General features: G+C 33.7%; 1 protein-coding gene across 1 annotated transcript; it reads right to left on the bottom strand.

Annotated features, from left to right (window-relative positions):
• Positions 1-735: 735 nt before the first annotated feature.
• LOC145288144 (general transcription factor II-I repeat domain-containing protein 2-like) lies at positions 736-4,982 on the bottom strand. The gene is made up of 2 exons (XM_080136203.1): positions 3,670-4,982; positions 736-2,410 (listed from the first exon to the last, which is right to left on the bottom strand). The coding sequence occupies exon 2, from the start codon at positions 2,389-2,391 to the stop codon at positions 736-738; it is 1,656 nt and encodes a 551-aa protein (XP_079992329.1). The 5' UTR covers positions 2,392-2,410; positions 3,670-4,982.
• Between the last annotated feature and the right edge of the window lie 10,436 nt (positions 4,983-15,418).

Below are 15,418 nucleotides of genomic sequence, written 5' to 3'. Positions count from 1 at the left end.
TATACGATGATCTACGCATAAGAGCTAAATTGACCGACTTTTTAATTCAACAGAAAGTGCTCAACGATAAGAAACGTATTTCTTAAAGGGGCTGTCATAATTATTTTTTTTACTATAATAATTAAATACCTACAGACACTAGTGTTTCAACCTTTCGGGATTCTTCAGTGCAGGGTGTCACGATTACTACCAGTCGAACTGTTATGTAATGAATGGCTGGAACCATCATACATAACTGAAAAGAAAAAACTTTAATAAAAAGATTTAAAAGAGTGGGCATCGAATAATCGATTGTCTACCGGTTGAAAAGAGGAAGGGCTTACGTCATAAACAGAGAAATCGGACGACGATTTTTTTGTTTACAAAACAAAGAAACGTGACATTCCTCGTAAGCTCTGGAATTACAGATATTGGCATGAGTGGGTAATTCACGTGTCGCTCCGTTGAAGACAAAATCGAATGATCTTCTGAGGTCAAAACGTGACTTAAGAACGCATGTTCTATTATCTATCAACCGATTGACAGGACGCGTGGATAGAAAAAACAAAGCGACAAAATGCCAATAAAAACGGTGAATCAGCAGAGAGCAGAGCAGAGAGAGAAGAAACACGGAACAGCATGTGTTGCTGAAGACCGGATCGTTGAAGCGTCATTTTCCCTCCTCAAAGCACTGTGAGAAAACTTACTATCGCTGTGAACTTCAGAACCACCAAAAGAAAAAAAAGACGATCTGTTTTAAATTGTAACTATATTGTAAATTGGGAGGGAGATCCAACAGTTCAGAATAGCACCAGACTTTTCAAAATTTTCATCTTCCAGAGACTTTCTTAGTTCAGCAAATTTTAATGTCCATATTTCTGAAGACCTAAATTCAATCTGTTGCATTTCAAAATCATCAATGTCCATCCAGCTAAAAAGTTCCAGTTGGGCATTTGTCAAATCAAGCATGTCGGGCTTAATCAGATATGAAAATAAGGATCCATGAATGTAGAAGTCCTGGCTTCGTTTTTCGAATTCTGCTTTGAGTGCTTTCACGTACTCCTGAAGCTCATCTGTGTTCACTTCGAATTGATTTGCATGATTTTTCACATTTGGAAAGTACTTAAATGCTTTGATGTTGATGTCACGGGTAAAAATGTCAAGTTTCATTGTAAACGCTTTCCAATAGCTGAAAAGATCAAGGACTGTTTGTCCCTGTCCTTGTAATTTCAAATTAAGCTCATTCAAATGTGTGTTTATGTCGGTCATAAACATCAACTTCAACAACCAGCTTTCATCATTCAGCTGAGGGAATCGTTTCTGTTTTTCATCAAGAAACATCTTAATAGCCTCAAGACAACAAACAAATCTAGCTAAAACTTTGCCTCGACTAAGCCAGCGAACATTGTTGTATAACAGAAGATCTCCATATTCACACTCAACTTCTTGTAGAAGCGATTTGAATTGCCTGTGAACCAATGAAGAGCGAGAAATAAGAAAGTTGATTATCTCAACAACAGTTTTCATCACAGAGACCAAATCCAAAGACGAGGTCTTTGCACATAAGCCCTCCTGATGTATAATACAATGAAAACTTAACAGTTTGCGTCCAACATGATTTTCCAGAAGTTTTACAAATCCTTTCTTCTTGCCAACCATTGCAGCAGCACCATCGGTTGTTACGCAGAATAATTTGTTCAAGTTAATGTCTTGTTTAGAAAAATAACCAGTAAATGCACACAAAATATCTTCTGCTTTGGTTGTATCATGAAGGGGTAATAAACAACACAACTCCTCATAAATGTGATTATTCTCGAGATATCTTGCAACCACTGCTAGGCGAGACGCATCGTTTACATCGGTGCTTTCATCAAGAGCGACACTAAATACAAGGGATTGCTTTAATCCAGTTGTTTGCTTAGTTGTCACATTTTCAGCCAAGTCAGATATGCGCCTCTCAACTGATCTTGCAGAGACTGGTATTTCTCTAATTCGAGAGAGTATAATGTCCTTATTTTTTAAATCACGAAACAAAACTTCAGCACCACTCAAAAAAGCTTCTTTGATGTATTCACCATCTGTAAAAGGTTTACCATTTAAAGCCACACACTGGGCTATTTTGTAACTACATTCAGTAGCTTTACTCTTCATTCCAACAGCTTGGCTCAAAATAACAGTTTGTTTTTTGAAACCAGAAATAGCTTTTTTGATGGCTTCACCTTTTTCTTCTGAAGTTTTAAACTTAGATTGATGTTTGGTTTGAAAGTGCCTTTGTACACTAGATGTGCGACACACAACACTTTCGCAACAGAAAGCACAAACAGCACGATCCTTTTGTTCCACAAATCCATATTCTATTGTCCAATTGTCTTGAAATGGGCGATGATCAAGTTTTCTTTTCTTTTCAGTCATATCTAACAGCAGGGGTATTCTGAAAATATAAATAGGCCTAATTACGTAAACATCAATTATGATATATATAAAATACCAAACAAATTATTCTTGCCTTTGCTGTGGGAGAACCATGATACATTTTAATAAAAATTGTGGAGAAAAATTATGTACAGGGTGTCCCAGAAAAAGTCTAAAGGTTTTGATTAGCTCGAGCTAGGATCCTATTCGTGCGTGGCATTCACAATTTAAAAAAAATATTTCATCCACGTATTCCTCCAATCATACCATTTTGTTTAGTATGAAGATGATCGAAATTGCTCATCTCTTCTAATCCCAGTTACGAGCTTGAAAATTAAAAGTACAATTTCAAGAATTTGAAAGGCAATTATACCTTATCTTGTATTCATATTCTGACCACTTAACAATTCTGTAACTCTAGCACCCTTCCTAAATTTAACACCCCTCAATTTCAAACAGCAAATAAAATGTTTAAAACTAATAATTTTCAAAATTTTTTTAGCTCATTGTGTTTAGGAAAGATTTTTCTTAAAGAAAAGTAAAACTTTTTAAAATAAAATCTCATATAATTAATTTTATCGTAAAAAATATCACAAAAAAGTCAAAGCTTCCTTACTGCGCGTGAGCGTTTTCACGTAATAGTTTCAATTTCAATTTGTAAATTTGTAAATTCTTGAAAATTTTCTATGATTTTAAAAATCGATAATTTTTTTTCTATTCATCAAATCCTTTTCATTTTTTCAGATTTTATGTAAAATTCTACGCTCTTTCGAATGGAAATAAAATTATTTTCTGAAAAATTCATTTTCATACTTCTTTTATTTATTTTTACCCCCCCTCTGTCTAAAAGTATGAAAGTATGAATTTCTATTAAAAATTCGTCTCGGAACACTCTAATTTATATCTTTATTTAAAGATCATAAAAAAATGAATAAAATAATGTGTTGTTTTTTTTTAAACCTTTATCCCTTCATTTTGAAAATAAACGCTAAAGTTTAAAATATGTACATTCTTTTATTTTTTAAAAAAGATTTATGAGCTGTGTAATTTTTTTATTTTTATCATGCTAAAAAAATTAAAGTTTCTTTAGTCTTTCCCTTAAAATTAAATTTGCTCTTTCGAAGATCTGCTAAAATAGCTATTTTATCTGTATCGGAACACTTAGTAAATGTTACGAAAAAAAAAAACCATGTAAAAATATTTAAAAACAAAAAAAAAATATAAACTGAAAGTTATCCCTTCTATTTATAATCATTATTTAAAGCTTAAAGTACTCACAACAAACATTCTCCTTTTTTCAAATAGAGTCCACGTGTTTTTAATCTCTCTTAGAGCTGATGACAGATTTATGACAAGCTTAGTGAAAGAAAGGGTAAGTGGTAAGTTAGAGAGTTACAGTATAGGGAGATAACAAAAATGGAAGTTTGTTTTGTTTTGGTAAGCTTTAACCCCAAAATGACCCATTGCCAGTCATCGTCTCTTCACAAGGGATGGTAAATAGTGTCATTTAGTGTGAAAAAAGGAGGGGTTTTACATATTGTTCCAGAACATTATAATCATTTCTCACTCTTTCTCTCTCTTTCTGCTAAACGAACGACAGACAGACAGCCAGACAGATATTGAAAAAAAAATGACTACCAAAAAATAATTTGTTTCCTAATAAGGTTTATCATATTTTGAATATGGTAGCATATACTTAGTTTCATTACAAAACTTAAATAATAATAAAAAGCTAAAAACAAAAGTTTTATAATTACAAATAAAAATTTATATACTTTTCTTAACTTTTTTTCCGGCATTGTTTTTTTATTTGTATAAATATTAAAATAAATTTAAACAAAAACAAATAAACTCCATGTTACACGTGTTGTTATTATCACTGGTAAGTGTTTTATTTTAATTAAGATAATCATAGTCAAAAGATTTTTTGGTTTACATATACACTTTTTATAATTTCAAGTTAAATTTTATATACACTTCAAGGCATCCGTAGATTTCAAATGTCAGCGCTGCTGCTGATGTAAACAAAACTTCCGGCGATTCGTTGAAATTTTGGGCGGATTTTATCAACCTATCTCTGAAAATATTGCTTTAATTTCCAAATTTATGAATTCTTGATTATTTTTATTGTTGATTTTTGTAGAGGAATCATTCATTTACTTAATGGTCATTTATTTTCGTCTGATAAGTTACTTTTTATATATTTATTAGATTTTTTTATTATGATTTTTGACTAAATTTTACATTTGCAACTCTCTCACGCTACGTTGTATTTCATCTGGGTCGGTGAGACTGAGTCACCAGACTCAATTCAAAACGCATTTCAAAATTATAGTATCTGACAGAACATACTTTGAACGAGCATGGAGCATCTAACGCCTACGGTTCGCACGGACAAAAATAAAACGCGTTTTCTTGTTGTGGGCATGCACTTAGGTGGCAAGAGTACGCAAGAGATCGCAGATATCCTCATAATTCCAAGGAGAACTGTTTCCTTTTGGCTGTATGAAGTTTAAAAGATTTGGAGGCTCGGCGTGCCATTAGAATTGCTTGGCGTGCCACCTGTGGCACGCGTGCCGTAGGTTGCCGACCCCTGTTGTAAAATATAATTTTATACAAAAACAAACACAATTGTGACTTACGTCTTTTAATGCATATTTTAAAGTTACAGCTGATCGTTCTAAGTCGTCAACCGCTTTGTTTTCAGGTTCAACGTTGTTATGACATTTTTGACAATTGACGAGAGGCAAGATAAGGAAAAAGTGCCAGTCTAAGGTGAGATAACTCACTAGTCTTAACTCGTTGTCATCACAACCGCTTAGTAAACAAGTGAACCTACGGACGACCGACGTAACTAAAACTGCTATGTACCACAGCCAGGGAGTCCTACGCACTATTACGATTTCTCAACCTGGGAGCCACCCCATAATACAACAGAACGATTCGAACCCCGCGACATGAGACATCTCTGGCTCGATTAGCGGAGGCCGTATCCATTCGGCTACCATTAATCATGTGAAATAGCGTTGAATTTTAAACATTTTAATTTAAATGTTCATTATATATATATAGTAAGTTATAAAATATATATGGCGATTAAGCTACACTGAATATTCCGCGTTTCATCCACTCGAGAACTCTTCAGTCTTATACTTAGTTTTGGATACTAGAAAGCTGATTGGCGAACTAAAATATCAATAGAAGATGCGCATATAAAAATGACAAACAATCACAGAATTCGCGCATAAGCCTAAAGAGTCCTAGAGTGGATGAAACGTGGAGTATTCAGTGTAGCTTAATCGCCATATACATTTTATAACTTACTAACTAGCTCTACCTACGTATTGAGCACTTTTGAAGTAAATACTTAAAGTTTACGTATAAATCTATACTTTAGTATATTAATTTTATGTGAGTAAATTACGTAGTTATATATATATATATATATATATATATATATATATATATATATATATACATACATATATATATATAAACACAGCTGGGAAAAGTTGTATGTCTAGCCGCACTGATGAGTTGTGATACAACGAGAGAGTACTGTATGTGGATGCCAAATTAAAAATCCCCCCCTCTTTGGGTTGAGCACTTTTCACTCGACGCGTATTTAAGCAATTAAGCGAAGCCAACTATTTGTTTGTAAACAAATAATGGTTTTAGCACTGTCTGCGACGGGCGGGTGTGGATTTAATACACACTCGAGGAGAAATATTTACGAGACTGATTCGTAACCTGATGGTTATAGCTGCCGACTGTCAACGTAACAGTTGTAGGTTCAATCCATGGCTGGGGAAACGTGCATGTCTAGCCGCACTGATGAGTTGTGATACAACGGTATATATATATATATATATATATATATATATATATATAAGTTTCGTGGTTAAATTTTAAATTCTGAAAAAAAAAAAACATATAGACACATATATTCGATTTAAGAATTTATTGTTTAACAAAAAGAATACATAGAAAGGCTTATTCTAATTTCCTTAATCCATGGATTTTCAACAAGGAATGCAGTTAGCAAAATGTTTAGCTGCGAATGGACGCTATTTTGCTTTTCAGCACAATTATTGAAAATAGTTTTTTGAGTGGTTGTGGATAATTATATGGAGAAAATTATACGAAAAGAGAAGTTTATACAACCTGGGTAATCCATTATCGGAAGGAGTCCAATGTCGTTCAGGGTTATAAATAAATTCGGAAACCTACTCCCCTTACCATAAGCCTAATTTTGAACCTTTTCTATGTGCATAAACAATCGAATCATCCCAGATCTATTATCAATTCTATACTACCATCCGTCCCAAAAAGAATATCAAGCCTATCAGTCGATAAGAAAGCATTTAGCTAAGCAGCAACCTTTTACAATAATGCCTTACGCAATTCTGGATATACGGATAAGATAGAATACATAGGTAACAAACTGGAAAACAACAAAAATAAATCAATAATTACGCATAACATGACCCAAAAGAAAAGCAATAACCCCATCCGTAATTCCTCGAACAAGCATAATCCTAATCCAGAGCACACAAAGTCTAAGACTAAATCCAATAGCAAACAAAATAAAAAGAATAGTAATAAATTAAGGCGAAAAAAATCCATATGGTTCAACCCATCATACAGCTCAAACGTAAAAACTAATATACCAAAGGAATTGTTTAAATAATTGAACAATCCTTTCAACAACCCCATAGATACAGCACGATATTAAATAAAAATTCAATAAAAATCTCTTACTCCACTATGCCTAACATAGCACAAACGATAATAACATCAAACAACTCTAAAATAAGAAAAGCCCAGGCCCTCCGCAGTTTACACACACACAAAATTGTAATTGCCGAAACAAACAATCTTGCCCCTTAAGAAACGATTGCATCCACAAGGACGTAATCTATTCATGTAGTCACTGAACTCCCAACCACAACAACAAGTGCAACGGATATAACACTTAAAAATCGTACTCAAAACACATTAACTACTGAACCAACAACATTAGAGAGCTCCACTGACTCCAACTATGCCAACCCCATAAATAAGACACATCATAACACCCAAGTCACTCAGGAACCCCATCCCACACTCCGACAGCTTAAAAACCATTAATGCAAATGTAAAATCCCACACGTATATCGGCGCAACAGTAAATCTAATTAAACTGAGAATTTCCAACCATATAAGCTCCTTTAATAATGAAAATCTTAATAGCAATAGAGGCACCTCCCTAACAGCTACGACTAAAGACCTCCAATAGACGAATGTTCCGTACTCACTAAAATGGGATTTATTGAAAAAATCCAATTCATACACCCCTAAATCCAAATTCTTCAACCTCTGCACTTCAGAAGCAGTTGCAATAATAACATATCCTAAAGCCACGATAAACACGAAAAATCAACTTATTTCGTTATGAAAGCACAGGAAAAAATTCAAGTATAGCCAGCTCAAAACCACTTGAGTCACAATACCTGAACTAGTTTTGGCATGTTGCCCCTATATGTATAAGCATGTATTCACGCTTGTATGAATGTATATGTATGCACGCATGAGAGGATGGATGTTGCATGTGCTGTAGCAATGTTAATATTTTAATATTTACGTATGTCTATATGTGTATTTATACATGTGCCTGTTTGAGCAGGTATATGTTTGTACATGTTTATATATGTATGGCTGTACATCTGTATACATGTGTATATATGTGTATGTGTGTGTATATGTATATATAAGTGTGTATGTGTGTGTATATATGTATATATATATATACACTTTCATGATCTTGTCTCCATTAACTTCATTTTATTATATATGTGGATGTATATATATGTGTGAGCTTGTAGACGTTCGTTTTGTGTTGAGTGTATATACAGATGATTATGAGCTGTAGTGTGTATATATATGTATGTATGCACGTGCGTATATGCATATGCATGTGTGTTTATGTGTGTATATGTATATATGTGCGTGTGTATGTATATGTGTATATATGTATATATATATGTATATATGTGTATATATGTATATAAATATGTATATATGTATGTGCGTGTGTTTATGTGAGCATGGAAATTTAACGGAGTTACACACCGTAACCGTATATTTGTACACTCTAACTATTTATATCTCCCTCGACCATATAAATGTGTTGGCAATGGGGGATATTCTCCCCCTTCCTCTCTAAAATAGAATCGTTAGATAAACCCGATCATTTATTGATGTATATATATCTTTAATGGAAGGTGCACGCTCTCTGTATTTGTATGTTAGATATATCAGTGTGCGCACCTTTATCTCTTTTTAGACATAACACTTATGTAGATGTTCATTTGATGTATGTATACGATGGTATGCAAAATAAAGGGGTTATGATTTGCATGCTTGCACTTGATTATATCATTGTCCGACCGTGCATATGAGCGCAGTTGTACACTCGAGTACGCGCGCATGCATATTCGCCCGGATGCATAATCGCCCAGCTGTATAAGTAGTTCCCCTATCTAATATGCGTGTTTGCTTTATGATATGTATATATGTAATTGAGTGCACATGTGCATTAGTATAACGATGCGTATGTATATAAGTCTGTATTTATGTAAGCATGGTATGGATCAGTGTTTGTGCGTAAATGTATACTATGTATATGCATATGTGTATGTCTATATATGTATATGTACGTATGTATGTGTGTCTTTGGATATATATGTGCTTATATCTGCACTTATGTTTAGGTTTGACAGGTGGATATACAAGTAATCATTATATAAATAGTAAAAACAACCACGCTTGGGCGACCACATACCCAGCCCCACATTTAAATCAGTTCTCCCCTTTATAAAAATATCTAACTAGCCACAGTATATAAAGCACTTACTCAAATATCAATTCCAACTCAACGAACAACAAAACAAATTCATTCATAGATCACCCCAAAAATAAATATATGCATTTTAAATAAAATTTAAACACACTTAATTAAACCACATCACACTACGACAACAAGCGTATTGAACCGACTTATCGCAACTAATGAAGTCACCTTTTAATATACATTCAAAATTAAAAGAACCCAACCATAAACTCACTTAATTAAGTAACCCTCCAAACATTCCATATTTTCACACCATGACTCCTCTCCATCTCCACCACATCCGCTTACCCATCCGCACAGCAAAAACAGAACACCCAACCCTTATCACGCACACCCCCTTTGAAAATCACAAGAATATCCATTTCTTACTTGAATTTAAAATCAAGAGGTAAACCCTATTAAAGAATACTAAAATACAATTCCCCCCTCACAGCCGAAAAGATTCAATTAAGAACCTGTATGCTCGCCCAAGTTTAACCCTTCCCCCGCTCTCTTTACCCTCTCTACTTCACTCCACTTTCTTTAATCTAAAAGGCTTCCCTCACCCACTATATACGAGAAAACGAACTATCTTTCTACAGAGACTCACACCCTAAGCAAGCCGTCCAACCCATCGTTTTGAATATCATATCCAAGATTATTTTGCTATTTTTGCTATTGCTACCTACACTATTGATTTCGAGGTCCATTGCATACTTAACTAAATGCTCAAATTCTATTACTCACGGGGATAATTACAATGGAATGGTATATCCACCCAACTTCGGATACACTTTGTCAACACCGAGAAAGCATTTGGACTAAAACAACCAACACACACTCAACGCAACAACGAATAAGGCTACCCCGGATACTTTACGAAAAATCAATAAGGAGCAATACACTTTCGCTATATGGGAATATCACTTTCTCCCATGGGCCGATTTTCTGCCACCTGGATTTATAACCCCGAACGACATTGGACTCCTTCCGATAATGGATTACCCAGGTTTTATAAACTTCTCTTTTCGTATAATTTTCTCCATATAATTATCCACAACCACCCAAAAAACTATTTTCAATAATTGCTGAAAAGCAAAATAGCGTCCATTCGCAGCTGAACAGTTTGCTTACTGCATTCCATTTCCTCTGATGATATGAACCATTGTTGAAAATCCATGGATTAAGGAAATTAGAATAAGCCTTTCTATATATTCCTTTTGTTAAACAATAAATTCTTAAATCGAATATATTTTTTGTTCAGAATTTAAAATTTAACCACGAAACTTATATATATATATATATATATATATATATATATATATATATATATATATATATATATCGTTGTATCACAACTCATCAGTGCGGCTAAACATACACCTTTCCCCAGCCATGGATCGAACCTACAACTGTCACGTTGACAGTCGGCAGCTCTAACCATCAGGCTACAAATCAGTGTCGTAAATAATTCTCCTCGAGTGTGTATTAAATCCACGCTCGCCCGTCGCAGACAGTGCTCAAACCATCATTTGTTTACAAACAAATAAATAGTGGGCTTCGCTTAACTGCTTAAATACGCGTCGTGTGAAAAGTGCTCAACCCAAAAAGGGGGGGGATTTTGATTTGGTATCCACATACAGTACTGTTTCGTTGATTCACAACTCATCAGTGCGGATAGATTAATAAATTCTTAAATCGAATATATGTCTCGATATATATTTTTTTTCAGAATTTAAAATTTAACCACGAAACTTATATATTGCTCTATTCTTAAATATTGAGCTTTTCCTTTTTGGCTAATATCACATTGAAAGTATTATTTTATGTAATATCTATCACAATTTTAATCTGAATATTATCAGTCTCTTATCTCGCTTATATATATATATATATATATATATATATATATATATATATATATTCCTACTTCTGGTCTTCGAATACTTTAATAACTGTTTACTATGCCGACATATCATTCATGAACGTTTACGTGCAATTTAATTTCCCTCAATCCTTGTGTTAATTTCCGGTGGCCTGGAGAAATGATAGTAACCTACAGAGTCAAGGGTAACAGTGACTCGGTTCGGATCAGTAATTATCACTTCGTACACTGATGATTGCATAAGCATGAAACACTTGTGTCCATAAGTATAAAAAATAGTTGTTAATATTTAGTTGTAATATATATATATATATATATATATATATATATATATATATATATATATAGATAAATAGATAGATATGTAGGCTAGAAAAAATGTTAGTCGATTGGATTGAATCATAATGAGTCAACGCCAATACACAACGCTCTTTCTCTAAATAGAGGGTAATATCTGATAGTAACTCCTTAGAATTTAGACAAATAGTCAAGGATTCCCTGGTCGTTATTAAAAGAAAAGGATTATTATATATTATTAAAAAAAACTCTTCCGAAGAAGAAAGTAATGCCTGCAACATTGCCTCTGCGGCACACTGAGAGAAAAACAGAAACGGTGCAAGTATAGAAGTACAGGTCGCAAACATGTATACGCAGAGGAGGGACCACCACCACCACCAACAACAACAACAACTATCTACGAAGAATAAAAGGGAAAAACAGAAACGGTGCAAGTATAGAAGTACAAGTCACAAACACGTATACATAGAGGAGGGACTAAAAAGAAATTACAAACAACAACAGCAACAACGTCATGATCAACAACAACAATAGTAAAAACTCAAACTATCTACGAAGAATAAAAAGAAAACCAAATCTAATATATCAACGACTAGTTAGGTGACTCGACGTTGCCTAGGATTCAATTATAATCAACAGATGTTTCACACTCCCATATTTTTATTGTCATCGAAATCGGTGAAATCATCCATTTTTCAATCAAATAGATTTAGGGACCCATCGTAATGCACCGGGAGGAAGCTTCACATTCTTCCCCGCATTTGACTTAGTCTATAATACATTGTAGTCTAAAGTGCACGTTAGAAAACCTACTGTTGATTTTATAAAATTATTTTTTATATAAAATGGCTTGCATTAAAGTTTAAAATGCAAAAGTCAAATATCATGGTTCATTTGTGCTTTAAACAGAAACATTCATTTCGAACGCGACATTTCGTAACAAAGAACCTACTGTTGGCTTTATATGCTTGGCTTATTGCTTGTATGTTTATCATAACTTGAATTTAAGTTTAATATAAAAAAAATCAAGTACCATGGTGCCATGGTACTTTAAACAAAAACATTCATTTCGAACGCGCTCTTGTTATATCAAATAATCTACTATTGATTTTATATGCCAGGGCTTTCGGCTTGTTTGGTAATAAAACTTCTAAGATGAACTTGTGATATTAGGCTGCGTAAGGTGTTAATTCGGTCAAAATCGCCTTCTCATCGGATTATTTGGATTATCGATTATTAATACTTATCGAAGACATTCCGATAGAAAATCTATGTAAGAACACTGTCAGGCACGTAAAGTAGGTTCGTTTGAAATTTCATAAAAATCGGCTTAACCGTTTTCGAGTCCATAAGGAAGAAAACTCTCACACACTCAGACACGCACACAGACACGGTTCATTCAATAGGATAGTAGAGATAACAAGAAACAAGTTAAGAAAATCATGATTTTAAACAAATGCTTATTTGCTTTTTTCATCTATATATAACAACAAAGGCCGACTGCGTTGAGGACATGACTAAACTGTAAGTCACATACCTATAGATTAATTGTACCGGAAGCGTACATCAAGAGTTTATCTGCTGTAAATTGATGCATTATTCCCCTGTTTCGCAAGTGATTCTTTTGTTAATCTGACTCTTATTTTTGATGTAACTTAATCTTGGTTAAAATTTGAGAATATTAATTTTGTTTGGGGAAATATAAGCATTCCTGCCGAAAATATAAAAATATATATATATGAAAATTAATAAAAATATAAACACTGTTTCCTTAATGTTATTTACATTTTATTCATTCGTATATTCGAAGTAAAGATTTCTTTCAGAGTTGTACGTGTTTTCTTTTATGTCTCGTATGAACTAACAATAATAAAAATAAGCATAGCGTTGGGAGAGCAATCACAGTGTAAGAAACAAACCAACTGTTAATGCTACACTAGTTTTCCTGGTATTGTTCCTTCTTAATATTGATTACGAGCCGTGTTGCATCTATTTTGGTAACGTGCTATACTACAACCCTCTAATATGCGCTGTCATATCACAATATGAGCAAGAGAAATAATCATAGTTACGAAAATTGGAATATCAATAAATGTAGTTTCACAAATTCTTTCACGTGGCGCGATTGAACAAGATTTTATACCGGAACGCTACAACAGATAAAAACTAATAAATATCGACACGTGAATCTTTGAGTCACTAAAAAGAGGTTGTTTGAGCGACCCCCACTGCCCAACAACCATGGTGTCGCTTACACAGCAACCAAGTACGCTGAACTACTTACATACTGGTTCGTCCCTAACTCAATCTTAGATATAACAAATCACACCTTCCCAAATTGCGGACAGAAACGACATTCTATGATCTGATCATCGCCCATTCCGATATCCGTAATATCATTAATAACATGTATAAAATACACATATTTAAATAAATATGTTTATTTAAAAAGAACCTGCATTTAAACCGTTTATTATTTTTTCAATTACAATGCTTTGAAAACGTGAAACACTTTTCGTATAGCATGAATTTTTTAGCTTTTGAAATAATTCTCTTTTGTTAAAAATGCAATTTCATATTCTGTTTCATCACTAGATATGATTACTCTCCAATTAACCGGATTCCGTGCTTTGTGTATTTCTTATCAATTCAATCTGGACATCAACATCTCAAACACTGCATTTTATGATAACGAATTGAGTAGAATGCGTTCACTTATGTTTTCTTGTGTTACTCATTTTCGTCAGTCATGCCTTGAACTTTTGGTGATTTAATCGGTTTATGGATTCTTATCTGTTGAGACATTCGGTTATAAAATCTAGTTTGATCCAATATAAATTCGCCACTTGATATTTTAAGAAACTATACTTTTTTATATTCCAACTTTGTTTATTTCTCTTATCCATATTGTAACATAATACGCCGCACATAAGAAAGTTGTACCATAGAACGTTACTAAAAAGAAGAAGAAGAAGAAGAAGAAGCGGAAAGGTGCAACAACGCCTCTTAATCCATATTAAGAGGGAACAAGACCAGAGAGACTAGTGTAGCGTTAACGGCTGGTTTGCTTCATACGCGGTGATTGCTTTTCTGCTATTGTGTTTATTGTTGCTGTTTTAGTTCACACAAGACGTACAAGAAAACACGTACAATTATTAGCTGTTTAGTTTCAATAATTTGCCTGTATTCATTAATAGACATGAACTACGATGACAAGAAATCTTATTTACTTGCTTTCTGCGATGGCAGAGTTAGAAACAATATCGGTTTTTAATATGAGGAAAATTCAACTCTAACATAAGCAGTACTCGGGAGAGAATTATAAATTACTTCAGACGAGAAAGATTTCTCCTTTACAGACCGAGGAGAGAAAAGATGAAGTGTGATATTACATTTGCTCTTAGCGAAAGCGTCGACTGTGAGTTTGTCTTTTGCTTTAGTTGTCACTACAATAGTTTATGAATTTTTTAGATGAAGATTGATAATCCGTATTAATTTTATTATTCGAAATAATGTTCTCATCTTCAGTGTTATTCCCACAATATTTCGGCCTATGTAACCTTCGACCTTCTTCAGGGGTATCTTTCTGTCGAACTAGGGATTCTGCACGGGATTTCAAACGGAACCCTTTATTTAATTTTCAGGTCTAGAATGCTCTCGTTTAGTCAGCCATGACTGAGTAAAAGTCCTTAGTAATTCGCTATTTTATTTTAAGTGCCAGTCGCAATGATGGTTTGAACCTTCAGTCCCCAGAAACAAATGTAATTTATAACTGAATTTTCCCAAGAACTTTAAAAAGTATACTACAGGTCTTTGCGGATAATAATATGCAAGACGAGAAGAGTATAATCCGAAAAATGCAAATCACGACAATAGTTTTAAAAACCTATTACAAACAATTCATTGAAAGATTTTGTTGTTGCTTTTTGTTGTTGAACCAATCAGACTTCTCTACAGAGTCCACAAATACCGTG

The sequence above is a fragment of the Euprymna scolopes genome, chromosome 11 (assembly GCF_053919585.1).
Source record: "Euprymna scolopes isolate OS-2025 chromosome 11, ASM5391958v1, whole genome shotgun sequence".
NCBI lineage: Eukaryota > Metazoa > Mollusca > Cephalopoda > Sepiida > Sepiolidae > Euprymna > Euprymna scolopes.
Note: the sequence above shows the minus strand (reverse complement) of the source record. Positions and strands in the feature narration are given on the sequence as shown.